The sequence below is a fragment of the Narcine bancroftii genome, chromosome 1 (assembly GCF_036971445.1).
Source record: "Narcine bancroftii isolate sNarBan1 chromosome 1, sNarBan1.hap1, whole genome shotgun sequence".
Lineage (NCBI taxonomy): Eukaryota > Metazoa > Chordata > Chondrichthyes > Torpediniformes > Narcinidae > Narcine > Narcine bancroftii.
In genome coordinates, this window is record NC_091469.1 from 39,476,603 (window position 1) to 39,502,446 (window position 25,844).

Here is a 25,844-nt window from a genome sequence, read left to right on the forward strand (position 1 = left end):
AAGATTAGGTCTTCCATTTCCACAAACATGGTTTCCCCTCCACCAATAACCAACAACTCAGCCATCACCCACATCTCCTCCATTTCCCATTCATCTGCCCTGGCCCCCTTTGCCCCCAGATGCAACAAACACAGGATTCCCCTTGTCCTTACCTGCATTCCACTATCTTCTACATCCAACAAATTATCCTCCAGATTTTCCGGCACTTACAATATAATCCCACTACCAAACAAATCTTCCCCTCTCTGCCTTCCTTAGGGACCATTCCCTCTGTAACTCCCTCGTGCATTCATCCCTCCCTACCAATCAGCCCCCAGCATGGCCACAAGGAGGTGCCACACGTGCACCCTCACCACAGTCCAGGGCCCCAAACAGGCCATTCAAGTGCAGCAACACTTCACTCGTGTATCTACACAAATGATTTATTGCATCCAGTGCTCCCTTTGTGGCTTTCCCTACCTTGGAGAGACTGCATGCAGACGAGGAGATCACTTTGCTGAGCACCTTTACTCTGTCCTCACCAGTGACAAAGGCCTCCGAGTGGTCAACCATTTCAGTTCTTCATCTCACTCCCATACTCACATGTCTGTCCATGGCCTCCTATACTATCCCACCAAGACCACCAATAAATTGAACCAGGCTCCTCTCCCCACACCTCCCCCTTACCTTTTTATTCAGATATCTGTGGACATTTTTCCATCCCATGATGAAGGGTTCAGCCCTAAATGTCGGTTACGTATTTTTATCTTTGCTATATAAAGGATATTGTTTGACCTGCTGAGTTTCTCTAGCATTCTGTTTTTACTGTTAATATCTAATATGTTACTTGACATAGGTTAGAATGCATGGCATCCTTAATGAGCTAGCCAATTGGATAGAAAATTGGCTTGGTGATAGGCTAAGCTCATCCCATTTGCTTGACCTTGGCCCATAGCCCTCTAAACCCTTCCAATCCATGCACATGTCAAAATATTTATTTTAATTTTGCAATTATATCCACCTCTACCATTTCCTCTGGCAGCTCATTCCACATACCTACCATCCTCGGTTCCTTTTAAATATTTCCCTTTTCATCTTAAACCTATGCCCTCTCGTTTTCAAATACCTCAACCTGTGAAAATAACAATGACTGTGACCTTATCTATGCCCCACATGATTTTATATGCCTCCACAAGATCACCCTAAGTCTTCTTCACCCCCAGGAAAAAAGTTCCAACCAACACAGCCTCTCTTTATACTGTAACTCAAACAAGTGGTAGAGAAGGTAGATTGGCACATTGGCCAGCATGGACCTATTGAGTCAAAGGTCCTGTTTCTATGCTGTACAACTTTATGACTGTGACTCAAACATATAAAATATATATTTTTGAATTTACTATGAAGTGACAAGACATTTAATAGCTAAACTACTTTTGCAAAATGTATCAGTTCAGCAATCATTACTAATTTGCTTCATTAACACATTAGGGTCAATTTAGGAATATCTGAATAAGCTGTGAACTAGGCAGACAATACAATACAGATAACCAATATTTTATGAGAAGCGAGCAAGTGATCTAACAACTAACATACTCTGAAAATGTGAAGATGAAAAAGCTATTTGAAACCTTTACAAATTGGCTTTGTTTACAGCTGTGGTTCTCAACTTTTTCCTTTCCACTCACATACCACTTTAAGTAATCCCTATGCCATCGGTGCTCTGTGATTAGTAAGGGATTGCTTAAGGTGGTATGTGAGTGGGTAGGGAAAGTTGAGAATCACTGCTCGAGACCCAATTGTCACGGAAATATTTTGCTTGGAGTTATGAAACTGTACACATAACAAGTCAATTAGGTACCATTAAAACAGTGGTTTTGAAACTTTATCTTCCCACTCACATACCACCTATGGCACCTAATCACAGAGAACCTATGGCATAGGGAATACTTAAAGTGGTGTGTGAGTGGGAAGAAAAAGGTTGAGAACCACTGCTTTACAGGAATTTTATTAGAGACCTTTTGGTAAGTCTTTGTCTCTGAAGCATGATCATCCTCTTGATTCCTCAGCATCTTCCGGATTTCTAGGTTGAGTGTCTGTAGTTGCTTGATGAGTTCAGCTTGTTGGGCTGCATGTTCGATGCTTTCTTTGTACAAACCCTCCAAGTCCAGTAACTCCTTTCTGTGTGATATATTCATGACTCAAATATAAATAGATCTTTTGACAGTTGTAGAAGCACAATTTCTAAATATGCTAATAGCCTATTAGGAAACCAACATTAAAAGTTTTTGATATTATTATCGCCTAGGTTGGAAAACAGCCTTTAGCAAAACATTCACAGATTTTTTTTCATAAAAATCAATGCAATATGCATATAATTAATTTTATTGGCTGGATCTTTGAAAATCTTTTTGATATGGGCAGAAACCAGATTTTTGAGAGATCCTCGTCTGTTTGTTTTCGGAATCCATTAATTTTTATCGAGTATGTTTATTTGTCACAAAATACCTAATAAGTGAGAAAAGTTGTTCAGCAAACAGACCAACAAGTATCTCTAACACAATTTTCTGAGTACAGGATTACAATAAAAAGGAAGATCAATTTAGCAGTAACCAAGGTCAGCATGAGGACATTGTAATAGGGTTTGTTCAGGAGCTGGATGGCTGCAGGGAGGAAAAAAATACTTTAAGCAAGTTGTTGCATACTTTGAGAAAGAAATACGAAAGTCTCCAAACACTGTGATTGTAGTAAAAATGCACCGAAATGCTGGAGGAACTCAGCCGGTCTTTTCAGCATCTATAGGAGACAAAGACATATTGCCAATATTTAAGGCCTGAGCCCTTCTTCAGGGAATAAGCAGAATAACTCAGAAGCAGGAAATCTCAGAAGGTCTCAGAATTCAAACAATAGGGGAAGAATCCAGACCAACAAAAGATATTAACTGGATATGATAAGGGACAAGATAAAAATTTATCATGTCTGTGAGAGATAGGCAAAGGCGAGAGGGGAAGAAAGGGGGTGGGGGAGGGAGTGAACAAAATCCAGAGAGGTCAATATTAATACCATCTGGTTGGAGGGTGTGATCCATCTCCATCTCAGATGATAAACTCTTGAGAAACATCTTCCACAAAACCCACTAACTCCCACAGTTACCTCGACTAGACGTCTTCCCACCCTATCTCCTGTAAGGATTCCATTCCATTCTCTCAAATCCTCCATCTCCATCACATCTGAACCCAGGATGAGGACATCATGCCAGATCATCAGAGATGTCCCCCTTCTTCAATCAACATGGCTTTCCCTCTACCACCATCAACTCGGCACTCACCCATATATCCTCTATTACCTGCAGATCTGCCCTGGCCCCCTCCGCCCCCACATGTATTAAAACTCCTCTTGTCCTCACCTACCATCCCACTAGCATCCGGATCCAAAACATCCTCCACCACCATTTCCTCCACCCACTACGAGATCCCACCACTAGATACATATTCCCCTCTTCTCCCTCCACAGGGTTGCTCCCTCCAAGACTCCCTTGTCCACTCCTCTGTCCACACCAATCATCCCCTTGGGACCTACCTCTGTGAACACAGGAGATGGTCCATTTGCACCCACACCTCCTCCCTCAGCACCATTCGGGGACCTAAGCAGTCCTTTCAAATTAAGAAACTTTTCACTTGTGAATCTGCAGAGGTCATCTACTGCATCTGGTGCTCCCGTTGTGGTCTCCTCTACATCGGAGAGACTGGACTCGGACTGGGAGATTGCTTTGTTAGGCACCTGGGCTCTCTCTGCTGCAATAGCATGGATCTCCCAGTGGCCACCCATTTCAATTCTCTATCCCATTCCCTTGCTGACATGTCTGTCCATGATCTCATGTACTGCCAGACTGAGACCACCCATAAATTGGAGGAACAATGCCTCAGCTTCTGACTGGGCACCCTCCAACCGGATGGTATTAATATAGATTTTTCTGGCATTCATTTAACCCCCACCACCCGCCCCCCCATTCTTCCTCCATCACATTTGCCTATCTCAGTCTTTCCATTTGCACAAACATGATAAATTCTTAGCTCAACCATTATCCTATCCTATTAACACCTTTTGTCAGCCTAGATTCCTCTCCCATTCTTTCTGAGATTTTCTGCTTCTGGATTATTCTGCTTATTCCTTGAAGAAGGGCTCAGGCCCAAAACATTGGCAATGTATTTTTGTCTCCTGTTGACACTGAAAAGACAGGCTGAGTTCCTCCAGCATTTTGGTGTGTTTTTAATGCATGCCTTTACACTCTTAGGCCGTCTCCTGATGGCTACCTTTCCTCAGCAGTGGGAGATGTAGATGGAGAGCATGGAATGTGAGGTTTTTTAGTTGGTTGTTTTTCCAGACTCTTTTGTGTAGTCTTCCAAAGGCGCTATTTGCCTTGGCGAGTCTATTGTCTATCTCGTTGTCGATCCTTGCATCTGATGAAATGGTGCAGCCGAGATAGGTAAACTGGTTGACCGTTTTGAGTTTTGTGTGTCCGATGGAGATGTGGGGGGGGGGGCTGGTAGTCATGGTGGGTAGCTGGCTGATGGAGGACCTCAGTTTTCTTCAGGCTGACTTCCAGGCCAAACATTTTGGCAGTTTCCGCAAAACAGGATGTTAAGCGCTGAAGAGCTGGCTCTGAATGGACAACGAAAGCGACATCGTCTGCAAAGAGTAGTTCACGGACAAGTTGCTCTTGTGTCTTGGTGTGAGCTTGCAGGCGCCTCAGATTGAAGAGACTGCCATCCGTGCGGTACCGGATGTAAACAGCGTCTTCATTGTGGAGGTCTTTCATGGCTTGGTTCAGCATCATGCTGAAGAAGATTGAAAAGAGGGTTGGTGCGAGAACGCAGCCTTGCTTCACACCATTGTTAATGGAGAAGGGTTCAGAGAGCTCATTGCTGTATCTGACCCGACCTTGTTGGTTTTCGTGCAGTTGGATAACCATGTTGAGGAACTTTGGGGGGCATCTGAGCCGCTCTAGTATTTGCCAAAGCCCTTTCCTGCTTTGGAAGACTACACAAAAGAGTCTGGTAAAATAACATATGTTATAGTCCAGTCACAAATAACAGTCCAGAGTCAACACCAAATTGAACAATTTCAGAAAATTAGCCACATTGTTTATTACATTTCCAACAGTTTTTCCTCTCTCTTCTTCTAGTATATTTAGATCTCTGGCACGTGCAAATGCCGCACAGACAATAACTAAAGTCACGACTGAACCCAAGTCTTTTTGCTGTGAGGCAGTGGCCCTACTAAATAAACCCTTGTGCTACTTGAATGGTATTTTTAGCATTTTCTGTTTATAATAAAAAATATTTTTTGACATTTTTTAAATCTGCAACAATCAAAATCTGAAGGAATGAAACTCCATAATCATTATAGTCAATCTTCAATGCGAGAAAGATTGACTGACAGTAATCAATGCTAGTCATGCTACTGAAGGAGAACCGAGACTGAAATGGACAGGATTTCAGATTTTAGAGAGTTTAGTTTATATCTACCAAGACCCTGTGCCCTTCAATGCATTTCAATCATGAGGCAAGAATTCTAGTGGGATGCCACAACTTGGACATTTGCATTTAACTGTGCATCTACTCCTTCAAAGTTTACCTGTAAAAAATGGCAAACATCATCAGTAGACAAAGAATTGCTGGAGGATCTTAGCAGGTCAGTGAAAGGAAAGCATTTTAACGTCTGAGGACAAGTTTCACCAAGTGGTGTTTGTTGCTCTGTGTTCAAGAAAGATGCAGAGGGCTCTGAACCCTTCCTGATGGGGAATAGGTGCATAGAGGGATTGCACATCCATGATGAAGATAAAGCAGTGGAGGCTGGAGAATTGGAATCATTCAAAGAGGTGGAGAGCATGCATGGTCTTCCAGATCTAGATGGGATGGGACCGGACAAGGGAAGTTGGTGTTGAGGTAGTGAATTTCTGGGAGGAAATAGAAGCAGACAGTATGGGGTGGAGGAACTATAGGGTTGAAGAACTATAAGGTTGGAGGTATTGGTGAGGAGATCCCCTGAAGTGAAGAGTTTTGTGCTAGTCGAGGAGATAGTATCCTAATGATGGTCAGTGGGTCGGTCTTTGTCTCAGGGCAGATATGAGGATTCCAAGAGCTAACATTAGTGTCGAAGTCAGTAAGCCAGACCATAACTACACCTCCCTTGTCTGTGGGTTTAATAGTAAAGTTCGGATTAGTACGGAATAAGTGGAGAATTTTGGTTATAATTGGTAAGTGGCGTGGAGAATGACTTAGAATTACTGGAGGTACTCATCAGATCAGACAGTATCCAAGTGTAAAATTGGTCAGTCAACATTTTGAGTTGAAACTTTTTATAAAGACTATAATAAAATAGGTAAGGTTACATGTGTACAGGAGAAAATAAATTGGAGGATAGGCTCAGAAGTGATAAAGTTTCATTAGCAAAGAATTGCTGTCAGAACTCAGCAGGCCAGACAGCATCCCTGGGTAGAATGATAAAGAATTGTGAGAGGAACTCAGATGGCAAAATAATGGCAAACACCATTACTTTGATTGAATATTCTGGATCTATATTTTTTAAAAATCTGAAAACAGATCACAGACTTAAGAATGCCCTTGTTTCCCATTGAACATTAAGCACATGAATATGTCCCCAGTGGAAAGCATGTGGGCATGGTTCCCCAATACATATGAACTGTACTCTCTTGGGATACAATGACACATAACTCTTCCTAGAGACACATAGTTGACTGCAGATGCTGGAATCTGGATCAATAAACAATCAACTGGAGGAACTTGGTGGATTGAGCAACATCAGTGGGAGATAAAGAATCGTCAATGTTTTGGGCCAAATCCCTTATCAGGACCAAGAAGATGACCTGATGAAGGGTTCCAGTTGAAAACATTAACAATTCTTTTGTCCCATTAATGTTGCTCCAGTGGATTGTTTGTTACTGCATAACTCTTCCATGTCTGTGAGCAACAGCATGGGAGAGAGAAAAAGCCTATCCCGAAAGGTGGATAGCAACCAGCTGATAAATACCTGATATCATGGAAAAAATCTAAAATTTGTATCATACAGTAAAGCACAACCATTAAAATTAGCGAATGCAGCCAATGTCTAGCACCTAGGTACATTTTACTCTATCCCTAACTCCTCCAAGCAAATGTTTATTATGTAAGAAAAATAGAAAATGACTTGGCCTAAAAAGGAAATATTGTTATGAGTCCAGAGGACCCCAAAACCCAGTAGCAATAGATATGCACCACAACAAAGGGTTACTTAAACAAAAATTGCTTTTAATTATCTTTAAACATGAAAATAGAATCAAACTTTAACTTATCTCTATTGACTTACTTAACCTACTTAACCCCCCTCTAATTCTAAGCACAAGCGTGTATAATGTGTGTGTAAGTTTAGAAAAGTTCTTTGGTTCACAGTTCCATCTCCCTGGTTGCACGCAATTCTTGTCCTGTGCACAGAAGTTAGCATTAATAAAGTTCACCAGGCTTTGGTGCTTAACAGGTAAATGGCTACCATTCAGGAGGGTTCTTGTTAGTTTTTAGAGAGGGTTTTCTCATTCCAGGACAGCCACTCAAGTGTCTTTCCCCCTTTTAGGGTTCTCCAGATAACCTCTTTCTTTCAGGTCACCACAGAGTGCCTTTCTGTTTCTCCTATTCAAAGGGAAACACCAGACAGCCAGTCCTCTCCTTTGACTAGGCAGTCTTCCAAAGCTTGCCAGCTTGTCCCTCTGGAACTGAACTCTCTGTCTCTCCTCTCTCTCACTCCCTCCCACTCAGAGCAAAGCTGATCTGCCTCTGCCTGCAAAGATCACATGCTCTTCCAGACAGCAAACTGTTTTTTTTACAGACAAAGCTGCTGCTGTATGTTGCTACATTGTTCCCTTTTGCAAATAACAGTCCATCATGAGTTTGTGAGCACTCTGCAAAACTGCAAAAATTCTGTTTTAAAGTATCTGTGTGTAACCTGCTCTAACAAACCTCCCAATTTATCTCCCAAACACCTCTACATACTGTCACAATATCAAAAGTGAAAGTTAATATCAGAGCCTACAAAATGGCAGCGATTTTTAAAATCATTTTGATTTTTTTTTAAACATAATTTTTCATCATCAAAACAATTCTCAGCAATTACCAAGAACTGCAGGTAGCAATGACTTTTTTTTACACTTGTTGCTGGCCATCAATAAGGCTCAAAAAAAAAGAAACCAACAAAGCTGTTTAAACTAGAAAGAAAACATGGCCAGGACCTGAAATTGTGTATTCTGGAAACTAAATGAAAGTTTGAAAAACTGACCAGAACAAATTAAATATGGCTGTATTACAGAATTTTATCACCACTGCAGCGGCGTACATGAAACGAGTAACTGATAAAAAGTGTTCTGAGCTTGCTGTCACATGTTCCTTTCTTGTGACTAAAGGGGCTGCTAATTATCACAATGAGCATTGACTGGATTAATTCCAACATGGCTCCTGGCCACACTTCCCGCCCAAATCTTATTCAGACATCCTTTCATCTTAATCTCAGATCTTTTCAAAACTGAAAATGATGGGACAGAGTCCAAGATAGCAACCAGCAGACTTTCTTTTTACATGACATTTTTCAGGTAATCAGAAGTTTGAAACCACCTGATCATACTTTGTGAGTATTTACACCTCATTCTTAAACTGCTGCTGCTTGATAGATCAAAGACATCTACCAGTATCAGATTATTGTTACTGTACAACCATTGAAATCATTGAACTGACCATCAGCAAGTCAGTTTGTGGCTTTCTACCATCAAACTCTCTTGTCTGATGGCTAGGATATGATTAAACCGAAAATCAGCCAAGCAGCAGTCTATTCAGTATGCAAATATGCAATAGGCCAAACAGCTAGAAGCTCTCAATGAAAAGAGGAGCATGGGAAGGCTCACTCATACAATTCTTCATGTTGTAAAGACCGAAGATTTCCCCAAGAAAATAATGCGACAAGAAAGGATAACATTTGCTTAAGGGTGATAAAAACAGTGGAGCAAATCAGAAGCTCCTTGTGGTGTGAGCCAGCCTTGTCGTCCTCATATGATCTAACTATATTCAGGTCTGGTTGATACTAGAAACTTCACAAGGATGTAATTTATTGGAGACTAATCACCTACTAACACCTGCTTATGTAATGGTGGCATAACATTAAATATTCACAAGACTTATTATGACAAAAATATACCACAAAAGCAGTTTCCAGATACAACCAAAACCATTTAGTAGCTTGCATTGGATTAACCATATTCAGCAAGTAAATGGATAATTGGAAGTAGGAGAAAAGTTGAGACTTTAAATTAAATGGCCTTCAACAATAACAACAGGTGGATCAAGCACATAGTCCTGGATATAGCCTGAGAAGGCATCAGCATGATGGACACAGAATATCTGAATATTCCTGAATATCAGGAATAACTAATAGCAGCTATCTTTATTAAACCATATCATTTCATAAAGCACGTGAAGAACTAGGAGTCCATCATATGGCACCAGTTAAAGCAGAAAACAGGTTATTGATTAAAAACACAATGCCCTTCATCAATGTTGAGACTCAACTGAGGATGAAGATGGTAATGTTTTCTTTTGACATTTCGCTCCAAATAAAGGTCAGGGAGGATCAAATGTTGGGTGGTTCCTCCTTCCGCCAGAATACTTTCTAGGACTAGTATAATAGGTTTCTGCTTGTAACAAAAAGCTGATTTGTTATGCTCCTTCAGGAATTTATTTCTTTTTTAATTCTGATCAATGTGGGGAATCAGCGCAAAATTTCCCTTAGTTCCTTAAAAAAAATTTAATCGGTTTTTCACATCTCCTCAGAGACTACATGGTTTCATGTGCAAGTGAATGGCAATTGTTGTACACAAGGTACTGAAATTATGGAGAATAAGCTGGGTCAGTTTACCTTCATTGATCTTATGTTCTTGTAAAAAACCTTACAACTAAAAATTCTGACTCCCCATAGGCAATAGAAAATGGACACTATATTTTAAAATATTTTCACATAAACCAATGGATATCACAGGAACAAGGATAAAGACTGTAATTCAGGAGTCCTTTGGTATAGGTAAATTCAGTTTTTCAGAATGGCATCATCATTCCTATTCTTAGAGACCATTTATCATCAGAAATTACTATCCATCTTCTAACCTGAGAAATGCTGCATTAATGCAAAAATACAAATTACATGAATTTTTAATTTATTTGAGTTTAATCAAATGCTCAGATTATTTTTCAAAGAATGAGAAAATGCCTTCATGGAATAAAAGAATACGATATTTGAAGATTTATGATTGCTCTTGTAATGCCACACATCACAAAATATGCTACTTTCTTTTTGCAAGTTTTTAAATGGAAATACTGTTTCTTTCTGCTCCAAATTGATTGTGCAATATAGCAATGTCAAAACATATACTGAACTGTACTGTATTCTAAGTGCCACTATTTACAGGGTACATCCTCAATTGATGGATGTGAAAGGAAGAAAACATAAAACTCTTCATAAAGAAACACTGAAACAAGACAATATTTTTTTAAAAATTAAGCAAGAGTTGATCAAGAATTGATCCTGCATTGTCAATATCAACATTGAAAGCAAATATTTTGAAATACTTCATGCCTGATCATCAAAGATTATTGCAATTTATTGATTCATGGAAAAAAGTTTAAAACATCTCACTAAATATTTTACTGATGCCTTAACTAAATAAAGCAGGAATACAATTTAATTGCATCTTTTTAAAACAGAGGCTAATTACCTTTTCATTTCCAATATTTCATTGAATTATATCCTGTATAGCACAAGTTAAGGAAAAGCCTCCAGCTTGCAGTTAACTTAATATTCATCAGCTTGGAGCTGATTTACTTTCTGTAGATGGCAGTACAATTAAAGTTTTACATTCTGATACAGTCATATGCATCACTTTCACATTCACACTGAATGATCCTCTAAATTTTCAAATGCATACATACCGTATATTTCAGCATATTAGTCAACTGGCAAATAAGTCACCACCACCCCCCCCCCACCCCCCACCACCTTTTTCAGCCTCATTTTAAGGGTTTTATCATATATCGGGTGTATAAGTCTATCCCCAAAAATTGAGACGCCTGAGATTTTTGGCATTTGTCGGTGAAGATAGACCCCCAAAAATTGCAATGATTGATCTGCTGGGTGTTGGTTGGAGGTGATTGTTATCATGGAGGTGCCATCAAAATGACAAAAGTATGAAGCAAGTTTTAAAGTAAAAGTGAGAGAAATAGTTAAGGAAACCAACAACTGCGCTGCTGCAATAAAATTAAAAAAAAAAATATATATATATATATTATATATGAGAAGTTGGTAAGAGATTGGAGGAAGAAAGAAGAGACCTTAAGAAAAATTCCAAAAAGGCAATGTTCGATGAGAAGGGGAATCACTTGTCTGCCAGAGTTGAAAAATCACGTTGCAGAATGGGTACATGAACAGAGGCAAGATTGCTACACAGTCACCCAAAATAAAATAAGAACATTTGCACTGCATTGGGAAAAGTCACATCCAGAACTCGGTAATGATTTTGAAGCTACAGTAGGCTGGTGCAACCGTTTCATGAACAGGAAAAATCTGGCATTACGTCAAAAAACAAAAATTGCTCAGAAACTACCATAAAGTTGTAAGTTTTCACCAGTTTATTAGATGTAACTGGCAGAAACACAAGTTTGCTTTGACAAATAGTGAAAAATTGGACGAAACCCCCATGAATTTTGACATGATAGGCAATAAAACAGAGAAATGGAAAAGTATGAAAACTATGCAAACCATAGTACAAGCCATGAAAGGACCAGGTTTGCCATGGTGTTATCATACATGACCAACCGGACGAAATTAAGACCCAAGGTAATCTTCAAACATAAAAATAAAATTCCCTGTGGGTATTTTTGTACATTTTCATTAAAAAAGATGGATGGATGAAAATGGTGTAAAACAATGGATAGAAAATATGTGGAACAAGTGGCCAGGCGATTTACGCAAGGAATGGAGTTTGCTGATCTGGGATGTTTCATAGCCACTTAACTGAGAACACTAAAAGTAGATTAGCACATGAGACTTACATGGCAATTATCCCGGGTGGTTTGACATCTATATTGCAACCTCTCGATGTCTCCTAGAAAAAGCCTTTCAAAGACCATTTTCTTGGGAATGGAATACATGGATGTCGATTGCAGAAAAATTGTTTATAAAAGACAGGACAATGCGTGCTGCATCACTTGATATGCTGTGTAAATTCATGCTGAAGGCATTGGACATTTAGAAACTGTAATAAAATCATTTAAAAAGTGTGGTATCTCTTGTGGAAATTATGGCACAGAAGATGATTTATTATGGGATACTGACAACAAAGCTGAAATGGCCTCATCAGATACAGAATGGGATCCGTATAAGTGTTTCAACAGTGAGAGTGTGGATGTGCTTGCCACGATCTTTGCCTCAGACGATGATAGTGAAAGGGATTTAAATGTGTTTGATTTGGCATAGAGTAGTTTTTGAGCTGATTTTAAGGTTTCAAAAGTTTATCTGGCATACAAGTCAACCCCCATTTTTTTAGAGTTTTTTTTAGGGTTTCATGATTCGATTTATATGCCAAAATATACGGTACATTCAAAAATTCTCAATAAAATATACCTGTTAGAAAATAGTCCAATATTTGGTTTGATCAACCAGTACAAAATTATTGACAGATGGAGGGAAGATTAGCTTGCGATATAATACCTTAGTACTTTACATGATCTTAGGAGGTCTGAGTGATTTATAGATAACAAAGTTTTTTTGCGAGTGCAGTCACTGTTATGAGTTGTGACAACCAATTTGAACATGGAATTCTTCCTCAAACATGCATATGATAACAGTCCATTTTCGTGATATCAGTTCATGTACTGTATTAAGGCCAGGGCAAAACTATCAGGTTCTATGAAAGCAAATCATGTCTAATTTTCTGAAAAATGGTTGCAGATTACAGAAGGTGAAATTGTAATTGATGATGGCATTTCTCTGTAGGGGGAAATGAATAAATTAAATCCCTGAACATTGCTTTTGTTTATAATGAAAAACCTGATAAATCAGAAAACTAGGCTTCAACCAGGCCTCTAAAATTAACAGTCTTCAACTATGACACAGTTTTTAACTTGAAGGAAACATACTTCCAGAATTTTATCCTACTAACACAGGATTCCCTGGATAAAGTCCAGTAAAACATTGTCATGGTCAAGTGAAACCAGATGTCGTAGAGGTAGACTGCCAACTTACTAACTGACTATCTTTTCACAAAGAACTTATTATTTTATGTTTCAAAAACTCATTGCCTTATTTCTTAATAAGCTGAAAATGTATTACAGATAATTTTTAATATTAAAATAATTTTGAAATGCAACACATCCCTGGAATAGGAAATCTCTCACTTGGTCCAATTTATTAAGATACAGAAACAAGCACATTGAAACTGATGGAAGTTTTTCAATACTAACTAAGCTTTTTTCCAACAGTCTATAGTAGCTCAGAACAGTTTTGAGAAATTTTCCATGGCCAGACCATTTTAGTATTTTTTGTATACACTCCTGAAAGCAGATATTCAGCTTCAAAACAAAATTGCTCCAGTTCCATTTTACTTACCCCGTTTATATGAGAATCAATTAAAATACCTGGTGTCTTCATTCACAAGGTGTAATATAACATAAAAATGACTTTTACTGGCATGAACTGGTTTAATATAATTTAAAGTTTAGTAACTCAGAGGTAAAGGCATTATCCTGTACAATTATCTTAATAAGGTTAAAAACTCAGAATCCAATTTCTACATATAGTTGGAAATGTGATGAACCTTAGAGGTTTGAACTTAATGCTTAACTAAAAGTACCACTGAAACTACATGCCTCAATAATTGGACACAAACCATTCAAGGAAGTATTAGGCATACCTATTTCTCCAAGTTATCAATTCTAGTCACCTTGTGGGGGTGGAGACAAGATGTTGGGGAGATCATTTGAGTGAACCCTATTTAGATTTCAATGTATGGAATAGTTTGAACAATAAAGAATGACATTTAAAGCTCTGCACCTCGTCTAACAAGAATTATGATTGTCCATATGTTCCAATTACAAACATTCACTGTTCCTGTTGTATTCGATGACATTGTCATAACATTCTTAAAGAAAATATGCAATAAAAGTACTTTGGTTATTGTTTGCTGGCAGGATAAAATGATTGCAATAAAAGGATATAGGTAAATTTAATCAAACATCTCAATGCATCTGCATAATACTACTTCACAGGCTTTTTTGTACAAATTAATGCACCCACCCAATCTGACAATGCAGTAATGAATGAAAGAGCCAAGTTCTTACAGCTTTCTCTTTTGAGTTTTCCATTTCTCAGCAGCTTTTCAAATATCCAGCACTAATCCTTTGGCTTTAATGCAGGAAAGATTTACATGCTGTCACATAAAACTGAAGTCTGGGCATGTTGAACCTTTAACCTAGCCATTTGTGTGTTCCTGCTGCTCTGTCAACTTCAACAATTAAAATGCAACTTAAAATTTTAAGAGTTTTTATTTGAATCCTAGAAATTTGGTCACTGAAATATTTTGTAGTAATCAACAATTTCTATTGTTAGAGAGTCTGCACTCTTCATCTACAATGAAAATATATTCTTCCAACATTGTAAGGATTATTACTAATGCAAAACATAAAACTCAATCCATCATTGAACCATTGATAGAGCAAAATGACATGTAAAATTCATATCACATTTACTAAAACACCACTTGCCTGAATTTAGTGATTTCAGAGTCCTTTCGTGCTAGTTCTGTTTGTTGATCCACAAGGTGAGATGACAAGTTATTACATTTGTCGTGCATCTTTTCGACTTGCTTCCTGGCTTCCTTCAAATCATCCTCCAGGTCCTATTATTACCATAGTCAGAGCAACAAAAGCAGAATTGGTGGGGGAAAAAAAACACACCTTGCAACTACAATAGTTTTAGGATTATTTTATTTTAAAAAGCCTTAATGTTCAGAAATAAATTAAGAGAGGTTAGCAGCAATTTGTCACCAATATGTCCCACAAACAAGTCAACTAACTCTAGATCTATATCCATGGAGACATAGATTTAGAAAGGATAGTTTTCAAAACTGGCTGTTATTTTGGCTTTGAATAATACATAATGCATATGGGTATGTACAAAACTGCTTTTTTACTTAATATTTGATAATGGTTACATTTAATCAAATGTGTGTAACACCGTTGCTCAAACCTGCAAAACTGCCACAGTGGAAAACACATTCTCAGTCTTCTAGTCCCAACTGCCCTCTCCTGAGGTGTTGAGTGGTGATTAGACATCAGTTCACAGAGGAGGGGAAAATGTATCAGATCTTTCAAACATTCCTCTCCTGCGCCTTCGAGCAGCAAGCTCAAAGCAACAATGCCAGAGTTTCTCGCTGTAACTTATCTTCCAGTCAACTATCATCATGCGCTTACTTTTTAAATTCCACTAGTAGATGATGCGGACAACAACCGTATCTTTATTTGCATGTGATGCGGGCTACTATTTTACTTTCCTAAGTCTGCAGAAACAATATTAAAAATGATTGCATATTCAATATCTATAAAACAATTCCTGTTACATGTAAGCCCTGTTATATGCAATTTCTTCTCTGCCTTGATATATTGATGATTATAGAATTCTGCTGTACAGAAATCAGGGATCACTTTCAACAGACCTGTGTGATCATTTATAAAATAAATATTCTGTTCAAGTTGAACTGCCTAAACAAAAATTGATAACTGGAAAAGAGTTTTTTTGTCAAAACTCCATTCATTAAGATCAAAACTGTGGGGATTCAGGATGAAACCTCAGAATGGATGAAAAACTGGTTGAAGGACAAGAACAGCATGAACATATAAGAAGTTATGTCAGAATGGGATGGGGCGCCTCAGGGCTTGATGCTGCGATCACAACAGTTTCTTGCTCTCATCAGTGATCATAGTACAGCAACTCAAATTGTAGACCATACCAACTAGCAGGGAAGCCTCAATTGGAAAAGGCAGCTTAGAAACAAAAATAATAAAATGAATTGTATTTGTAAATGAACAAAACAAGTGGGGATGACATTTAATGCATCTGTGAATACTGAGCTGAGCAGGGGGAAAAAAAATAAATTGAAATATAAATTCCATGAATGGTTATCAAATAATTAAGAATAAAGTTAAAAAGACCTTTGTATATTCAACACTAAACATGCCCTACTAATGTAGGGCCTAATTACAGCATGCATTATTTATCGGCATTGAATTTTCCTAACTCAGACAACTCAAAGCAGCATCTAGAGCCACACTCTGATCGACAATATTGGTGCTTGATGTTGCTCATTATATATTAGTAAATGCAGAGCTCAAAACTGAGGACCTTCAGTGAAGAGATCAAAATAAAATCCAAATGACTTCCTAACAAGTAGATATTTTTTCAAAAATTGTTAGGACAGGGGAGTATTTGTATCCCCATTCTATATTTTCTATCACTCAAATTCATGGCTGCTTATTCTCTGTTTATGCAAAAGTCCAAATTGATAGTAACAAAATGTATTTATGTTTTTATTTCACACTTTATTTTCAGTATTTTTCCTTTTACTCTTCCCCACAATTGTTGATTTGTTTAGTTTAAAGAGCAGAACTGACCAATTGTAGAATGGATGTAATGGATCATTGGATTGTGCAGAGCAAATAAACAAGGTTTGCTCAAATACACCAACAGCAGAAATCAATCTTAATGCTTCTCTCCAATAGAAACTACCCTCAATCTGTTCCAGAATTGGTTTCAGATTGGACATTCTCACAACAATCTGTTTTTTCCTCTTTTCATTTACCTTGCAAAGTCTGCAGCTTTGCCATTGACTACATCAAGGGGATGCCACTGTTGACTGAAATGATGCAGCTGGTACAAATCTAGACTTCAAAACTTCTGCTGATAAGGAAGTCCTTGTGATTCAAAACAAATGATGTTCAGAAATTCTATGAAGAACATCATTCATTCTCAAGTTAACGATCTGGGAATTCATATAAATTGAACAGGAACACTTTCATAAATATGTCCTGTTTCAGAAGGTAAAGCCTCCTTTGAATGGAAATTTATTCATTAAGACTGTTACTCCAAATGAGTCCTTTAGTTTGAATGACTTCCATCACCTTCAGCCAAGCAGCTGTATTTATCACTACAATTTAAAGAAAGCCATGACTACCTTAAAGAATGGCAAGAGGCATCTCTGGCAATTCAGTGTTTAATAAGGAGAGAAGAGCATAGATGGTGCCATTGACTGATGGGTCTACACAGTCAGATGGAACCATTTTATTTACAGAATGATACATTAACAATTTTAGTCCTCGTGAGTAATTATGGCTAAAGCACCTTTTCTTGTAATTGTGGGGCCCTATCCTCCTTAAATGTTTTATCAGTAGTTTCAAAGATCGAGAGCTTGTCTTGGTGTATCAGAGATACTCTTCTAATCAGACCCCTAATCATAATTAATTTTAGTTGAGTCCTTACAGTCATAGCGATTCTTTTGTCCAGGAAGATATGGTGGCAACAATAATTTTATGTTGGTTCGTATGATTTTAAGATAGGAAAGGTTAATGGAGTCAGCAGTTAGGCCAGTGGGATGCTCAAATTGTAGGATGTGGAAAATCTGGGACTGCACAATTTTCCCTGATGACCACACCTGCAAGAGGTGCATCCAGCTTCAGCTCCTGGAGACTGCATTAAGGAACTGGAGCTGGATAAACTCAGGATCATTCAGGAGTCAGAGGCAGTCATCCCCTAAAAGCCATGAGGCAGTTAAGTGGGTGACAGTTTGAAGAGGGAAGGGGAAGAGGAAAATAGTGCAAGGTATCCCTGGGGCTGTTCCATTCAACAACAAGTATCCTGCTTTGGATACTGTTGGGTAAGACAATCTACCAAGGATAAGTCGTGATCGTCAGATCTCTGCACAGAGGCTGGCCCCTCGGCTCAGAAGGGGAGGAGGAAAAGAGGAGTTATGATAATTGGGGACTCATTGGTTAGGAGAGCAGAAAGGAGGTTTGGTGAATGAGTTTGAGACTCCAGTAAGGTATGTTACCTTCCAGATGCCAGGGTCAAGGATGTCTCAGATCGAGTTCATAGCATTCTGGAGGGGGAGAGCAAGCAGCCAGACTTCAAGGGTGGTAATCTCAGTATTGCTGACTGCGCCATACGCCGAAGAGGGAAGGAACAGGAAGTTGTGGCAGATGAATACGTGGCTGGAGAGATGGTGCAGGAGTTCAGATTACTGGATCATTGGGATCTCTTCTAGGAAACATTGGGCCTGTACAAAATGGACGGGTTGCATCTAAACTGGAGAGGGGAAAATATCCTGGCAGGCAGGTTTGCTAGAGCTGTTCAGAAAGGTTTAAACTAGTTTGGCAGGGGGTTGGGAATCAGAATGTGAGTGGAGTCATTAGAGTAGCGGGACAAAAGCATGCTGCTATGTGTTCTGAGTTGGTGGACAGGCAGGGGACAAAACATAAATGTAGCCAGTTAAAAGGGCTGAAATGTGTCTATTTCAACACTAGGGGTATTAGGAATATCTTCCAAATTTAGGACACTGCCAAAACATATGAATCAGTGAGGCTGTAAAAATTTTACACTTTTCACAAAATGGATCTACATCCACACAGAAATGAGATAATTTAAGTTTTGACATATGTATTCTGTGTACTTCCTTAAATTGTAATAAACGGTGCCTTGCACAAAATGAAGATTAATTGATCATTTGAAAAGTTATAGTAAGATCACAATCCCAGTCATTTTTAATCTTACCCATTGGGGCTGATATTAAATCAAATAGATCAATATACATTTGTGATATCAATCCACTATGGACAAATTGTAGATCAAAGAGTATTTCAAGTATATTCAAATTTGTGATTCAAGGAAAAGTGTCCAATTTAGACTGAACAAAATTCCTAATTTGCAAATATCTTTAAAATGTGGCTATTGGAAAGCTTGAATTCAACTGAAAATTGTTCAAAGAAAGTAATTTCAAATAAATAAATTTTTAATATCAAATCTGTATCATTCCTTAAAGCCTTCATCTAAAACTGAAGGCGTGAATGAATTGTTATCCATAATAGAACTAGCCAGAGAAAAATTATTATAACCAAAATATTTCCTAAATTGAGCCCATATTCTCATTCTTATCCTCACCATCGGATTATGTGACAATTATGAAAATGAAAAAGGTAAAACGGAACCTAAAATTGCCAACATAAACGATTTCTTAGAAAAGTTCAGTTCTCTTTCTGCCCAAGAAGGACCACTTGCTAATTTATCAAATTTTAATAATAAAAGTAAACTGTGTATATTAATTGTAGATTGTCAGAAGATTTTTCATTCTTTGTCAACAATTTTTCAGTTTAAATTAGATCCATGCCCTTTAACTGCCCTGTTTGGTTTTTCACATGAACCAGATAAATTTTTAATCGGCACCTCAAGAGAAAGTTTTAGCTTTTAGCACGTTGATAGATAGACAAGCAGTTTTAATGACATGGAAAGATGAACTCTCACAAATTCCTGCACAATGGTTACATGATGTCATGTCATATCTAAGCTTAGAGAAAATTAGATATAATATTAAAGATAAAAAGTTACAGTTTGACAAGGTATGGGTACAATTTATAAAATAGTATCATAATATGCAGCTCTAGTACTGATCCGTCTGTCTTCGAGAGAATAGTATTTAACTGATTTATACGTATAATCATTTTAATTATATTTGATAATAAGAGATTGAATTTAAAATTTGTCATATACATAACAAAATTAAGGTTAACACACAATATGTTAATATTTTGCCTTGCTTTATTAATATCTTATATGTGGATTGTCATGTTAAACTCAATAAAAATGTTTTAAGAGTTTTAGGAATAAAGGGGATGAACTTAGAGCATTGATCAGCACGTGGAGCTTCAATGTTGTGGCCATTAATGAAACTTGTCTGGAAGAGGGTCAAGATTGGGAGATGCAGGTCCCAGGGTTTTGGTGTTTTAAGAGGTAGAGGATAAGAGGTAAACTGGGTGTAAAATGTAAAAAGCGAGGGGGAGGCGGTGGCTCCGGCCTCGGTAGAGCGAAGAAGGCGGCGGCCCCGGTCCGGGCACAGGGAAGGCGGCAGCGGCACCGGCCTCAGTCCAAGCTCCCTCAACAGCCCTTAAGGCTAGAGCTGGATGAGGTCCTCACCCAGGAAGAGACATATAAGGCAATTGAACAACTGAAAAGTGGCAAAGCAGCAGGTATGGATGGAATCCCCCCACCCCCCCAGAGGTCTGGAAGGCTGGCGGTAAAACTCGGCATGCCAAACTGCATGAGTTTTTCAAGCTCTGCTGGGACCAAGGAAAGCTGCCTCAGGACCTTCGTGATTCCATCATCATCACCCTGTACAAAAACAAAGGCGAGAAATCAGACTGCTCAAACTACAGGGGAATCATGCTGCTCTCCATTGCAAGCAAAATCTTCGCTAGGATTCTCCTAAATAGAATAATACCTAGTGTCGCCGAAAATGTTCTCCCAGAATCACAGTGCGGCTTTCGCGCAAACAGAGGAACTACTGACATGGTCTTTGCCCTCAGACAGCTCCAAGAAAAGTGCAGAGAACAAAACAAAGGACTCTACATCACCTTTGTTGACCTCACCAAAGACTTCGACACCGTGAGTAGGAAAGGGCTTTGGCAAATACTAGAGCGCCTCGGATGCCCCCCAAAGTTCCTCAACGTGGTTATCCAACTGCACGAAAACCAACAAGGTCGGGTCAGATACAGTAATGAGCTCTCTGAACCCTTCTCCATTCACAATGGCATGAAGCAAGGCTGCGTTCTCACACCAACCCTCTTTCAATCTTCTTCAGCATGATGCTGAAACAAGCCATGAAAGACCTCAATAATGAAGACGCTGTTTACATCCGGTACCGCACGGATGGCAGTCTCTTCAATCTGAGGCGCCTGCAAGCTCACACCAAGACATAAGAGCAACTCGTCCAGGAACTACTCTTTGCAGACGATGCCACTTTAGTTGCCCATTCAGAACCAGCTTTTCAACGCTTGACATCCTGTTTTGCGGAAACTGCCAAAATGTTTGCCCTGGAAGTCAGCCTGAAGAAAACTGAGGTCCTCCATCAGCCAGCTCCCCACCATGACTACCAGCCCCCCCACATCTCCATCGGGCACACAAAACTCAAAACAGTCAACCAGTTTACCTATCTCGGCTGCACCATTTCATCGGATGCAAGGATCGACAACGAGATAGACAATAGACTCGCCAAGGCAAATAGCGCCTTTGGAAGATTACACAAAAGAGTCTGGAAAAACAACCAACTGAAAAACCTCACAAAGATTAGCGTATACAGAGGCATTGTCATACCCACACTCCTGTTCGGCTCCGAATCATGGGTCCTTTACCGGCATCACCTACGGCTCCTAGAACGCTTCCACCAGCGTTGTCTCCGCTCCATCCTCAACATTCATTGGAGTGACTTCATCTCCAACATTAAAGTACTCGAGATAGCAGAGGCCGACAGCATCAAATCCACACTGCTGAAGATCAAACTGCGCTGGGTAGGTCACGTCTCCAGAATGGAGGACCATCGCCTTCCCAAGATCGTGTTATATGGTGAGCTCTCCACTGGCCAACGAGTCAGAGGTGCACCAAAGAAGAGGTACAAGGACTGCCTAAAGAAAACTCTTGGTGCCTGCCACATTGACCACCGCCAGTGGGCTGATATCGCCTCAAACCGTGCATCTTGGCGCCTCACAGTTCGGCAGGCAGCAACCTCCTTTGAAGCAGAGCCCACCTCACTGTCAAAAGACAAAGGAGGAAAAACCCAACACCCAACCCCAACCAACCAATTTTCCCTTGCAATCGCTGCAACCGTGTCTGCCTGTCCAGCATCGGACTTGTCAGCCACAAACGAGCCTGCAGCTGACGTGGAATTTACCCCTCCATAAATCTTCGTCCGCGATGCCAAGCCAAAGAAAAGAAAGGATAAGAGGTAGAAAAGGGTGGGAAGTAGCATTACTGGTCAGGGATAATATCACGGCTACAGAAAGGGAGGTCGCTGCAGAGGGAGTGTCTGGAATCAGTGTAGGTGGAAGTCAGAAATAGAAAGGGAGCTATAACTGTGCTGGGTGTAACCTATAGGCCCCAAAATAGCCCTTGGGGCATCAAGGAACAGATAAGCAGGCAGATTTTGGAATGGTACGGGAAATACAGAGTCGTAGTTATGGGAAATTTCAACTTCCATATTGACTGGCATCTCCTGACTGCAAGAGGGATAGATGGGGCTGAATTTGTTAGGTGTGTATAAGAAGAATTCCTGACACAGTATGTGGATTGGCCATCTAGAGATGAGGCCATACTGCAGGGGTGTCAAACTCAAATTCACGGAGGGCCAAAATTAAAAACTTGGAATAAGTCGAGGGCCGAACTAAATATTTATTGAAAATTTTCAACAACATCTGCATGTTTTCTCTTCTTTCAACATATGTAATGTTAAACTTTTTCTTATTAAAATAAATGTTTAATAATAGTTTTGGATAAACTCTTTCCAGAACCATTAACAAATGAGAAATAAAATATTCAATAAATAATATTTCTCTATAGAGGATTTGTCAAATGTTGCTAGTGTGCTGTCGAATAGTAAAATCTGAGGGCTATTGAGAATGTGGGAGAATAACATGATTCCTGAAACAATCAAATGGGCATGAACTCTAGCAGGGTTATTTTCCATGCCCTTTTTCCATTGGTACAGATATCCTTTGATTTACACACTTTTCAAGTTTTATGCCTAATGAGCTTGTATCCAGGTGCAGGACCATTTTTAACCAGAAATATATTTATCACTGTGACATGAAACTATTGGAAGATCGTTTTATCCTGAGATTAAAGTTCATAATACTTACTCAGGCCTGTGTGCGGGAGGGCGGGGTTTGCGGGCGATCGGGTTGGACAACGACAGTGCGGGGGCATCGGCTCTTGCTGCAGGGCGGCATCTCGGCGGATCAGCGGCCCCGTCACCGTGAGTCGCGGATCAGCCTACGGCAGGGAGGGGGAGTGGGCAACAGTCCTGGCGAGGTCAGGCCCGAGGCCTCTGGTTCCAGGCGCTGGGAAGCGGCCTTGGCTTCCCCTGACACCGGCCAGGCCCCAAAACCAGAGTCCACGGTGGCCAGAGTTTGACATGTGTGCCATATGGATCTGGTTCTGGGGAATGAAGCTGGCCAGGTAGTGGATCTCTCAGTGGGGGAGCATTTTGGTGAGAATGATCACAACTCCCTTAGCTTCAGCATAGCTATGGAAAAGAATAAAAACAGACAAAGTGGGAAAGTGCTTAACTGGGGAAGGGCTAATTATGAAGGGATGAGGCAGGAACTAGCCTCATAAATTGGAAACAGGAATAAATTGGAAACAGATGTTTAAGGTTGAAAGAACAGAAGTAATGTGGAAGAAGTTTTGGGACCACTTTAGCAAGGTTCAGGATAGGTTTGTCCCACTGGGTCAAGGAAAAGAAGGTTGGAAAAGGGAACTGTGGCTGATGAAACAGGTCAGGGAACTAGTCAAAAGGAAGAAGGAAGCATATTTTAGATATAGGAAGCAGGAAACAGGAAGGGATCATGAGAAATATATGATAGCCAGGAAGGAGCTTATAAAGGAGATAGGAGAGCTCGAAGGGGGCATGAGAAAGCCTTGGCATGTAGCACAAAGGAGAACCCCAAGGTGTTCTATGTGTATGAGGAACAGAAGGATGACAAGAATAAAGGTGAGGCCACAAAAGGATAAAGGAGGCAACATGTGCCTGGAGGCAGAGGAGGTTGGGGGAGGTCTTAAATGAATACTTTGTGTCAGTATCCACAAGTATAGTGGCCTATCTGACGGCACTACCTTATGCAAGTGGGAATAAATGACACTGGAGACAGTTAGGAATCAGTACCTTTATTGTGCTTAACCACAGCTTTTATAGTTCCCTCTGCGGGTTTCACACTGAGCCTTCTGGGATGCGGTAGTGACATCACTTTCCAGCCTTGGGTTTCAGGTGCCATAAAAAGCGCGGGCTGTTATTCGTGTGCTTTTCCTAATTGCTGGTGCCTGGCTTGTAGCTGGAGAACTGGGACCTCGTTGGAGGCTATGTGCTTTCTAAACTGCTGAGGCTGCTCGTGATTCTGCAGTTCACATGGGGCTCCCGCTACACCACCATCCCCCCCCCCCCCCCCCCCCCAGAATCATGGCTGCCAGACGCAGTTTCCTGCTGATAGTTCAGCCTGGAGTGACTTCAATGGTGAAGAGATCGGTCTTGGAAGGTCAGTGTGTGCCGGTTTCAGTCGTTCAATTGTGAACATACACTTTTGGCCCCCTACGTCCACGTAAATACCACACCTTCTCGCCTGATTATCCTGAAGGGTCCCTCATACGGGCATTGAAATGCTGAGCCTTTCTAACCTTTCCTAACCATCACGAATTCTGCAGTCAGTAGGTCATGTGGGACCTGATGTTTGGAGCTCCAGTGAAAAACCATGGGATAGGGTTGTTTTGCCCTATTGCTATTTCTCACAGATGTAAAATATCCAAGTCAGCTGTCTGATTTATGTCACTACCAAAATGTATGTCACCTGGAATGGATACTGGAGTTCCATAGATCATCCCAATGCAATATATTTGATCTTTTTCTATTTAATAGGTCAAACTGTGGGCGCATCACGGCTGCCGCTCCTCTAATGAAACGATGGTAAAACGTAACCATTCCTATGAATCGTTGCAAATCCTTCCAAGTAAAAGGCCAGGGAAAATTGAGTATGGCAATCACTTTGTCCGGCAACTGTATAGTTCCAGTACGAGAAATCATTTGGCCGAGAAAATCAATTGCAGCTGTACCAAATTGACATTTTGCAGGGTTGACTGAAAGGACAAAATCCTGTAATCTAGCGAACAGGAGACGGAGGTGTCGTTTATGCGATTCCTCATCGGGACTCGCTATGAGAATGTCATCCCAATATATGAAGATTCTTTCTAAGTCCCTAGTAACAACGTCCATCAATCTTTGAAACGTCTGGGGTGCGTTCTTCAAACCAAGCGGCATTCTGATAAATTCAAAGAGACCAAAGGGGGTTATAATAGCCATCTTTGGAACATCCTCAGGGTGAACTGGAATCTGATTGTATCCCTTTACTAAATCTACTTTGGAAAATATAGAAGTGTTAGCCAACCGTGCTGAGAAATCCTGAATATGAGGGATTGGATAGCGGTTGGGGATGGTAATATCGTTCAACCACCTGTAGTCCCCACATGTCCGCCAACCACCGCAGCTTTTAGGCATCATGTGAAGGGGTGAAGCCCATGGACTTTGGACCTGCATACCACCCCTAATTCCTCCATTACTGCGAATTCTGCTCTTGCAATTGTAAGCTTGTCTTTTGGAAGCCTACAAGCCCTAGCATAAACAGGTGGACCAGTTGTATCAATATAATGATATACTCCATCCCACAGCTTATGACCTGAAAATTAGACATCAACAGTCCCAAGAACTCTCAGTATCGAGGCATCTGCATTCTGCTGAATCACCTGAACTCTTACCAGTTGGAAAGAACGACGCATTCTTTTAAGGGGCAAACTTTGGAATTTGGCGTGTCTATCAGATGGCATTTATGTACATCAACCAGGAGACCATGTTCTCTCAAAAAATCTGCGCCTAACAGGGGAAAACCTACTGAGGCCACCATGCATTTCCAGTAGAATACCGCTGA

At 40.0% G+C, this 25,844-nt stretch overlaps 1 protein-coding gene across 17 annotated transcripts in view; it reads right to left on the minus strand.

Moving 5' to 3' along the window:
• cntln (centlein, centrosomal protein) overlaps nucleotides 1-25,844 on the minus strand; it is a 608,473-nt gene that overhangs the window by 495,946 nt on the left and 86,683 nt on the right. For 16 of the 17 annotated variants that reach the window (XM_069924314.1, XM_069924366.1, XM_069924283.1 and 13 more), the window contains 2 exons: nucleotides 14,826-14,959; nucleotides 1,995-2,157 (listed from right to left, as the gene is read on the minus strand). In XM_069924314.1, coding sequence (XP_069780415.1) covers nucleotides 1,995-2,157; nucleotides 14,826-14,959 — 297 coding nt within the window. Of the gene's footprint in view, nucleotides 1-1,994; nucleotides 2,158-10,783; nucleotides 10,896-14,825; nucleotides 14,960-25,844 lie in introns of those variants that run through there. The other variant, XM_069924398.1, reaches the window with a different exon arrangement.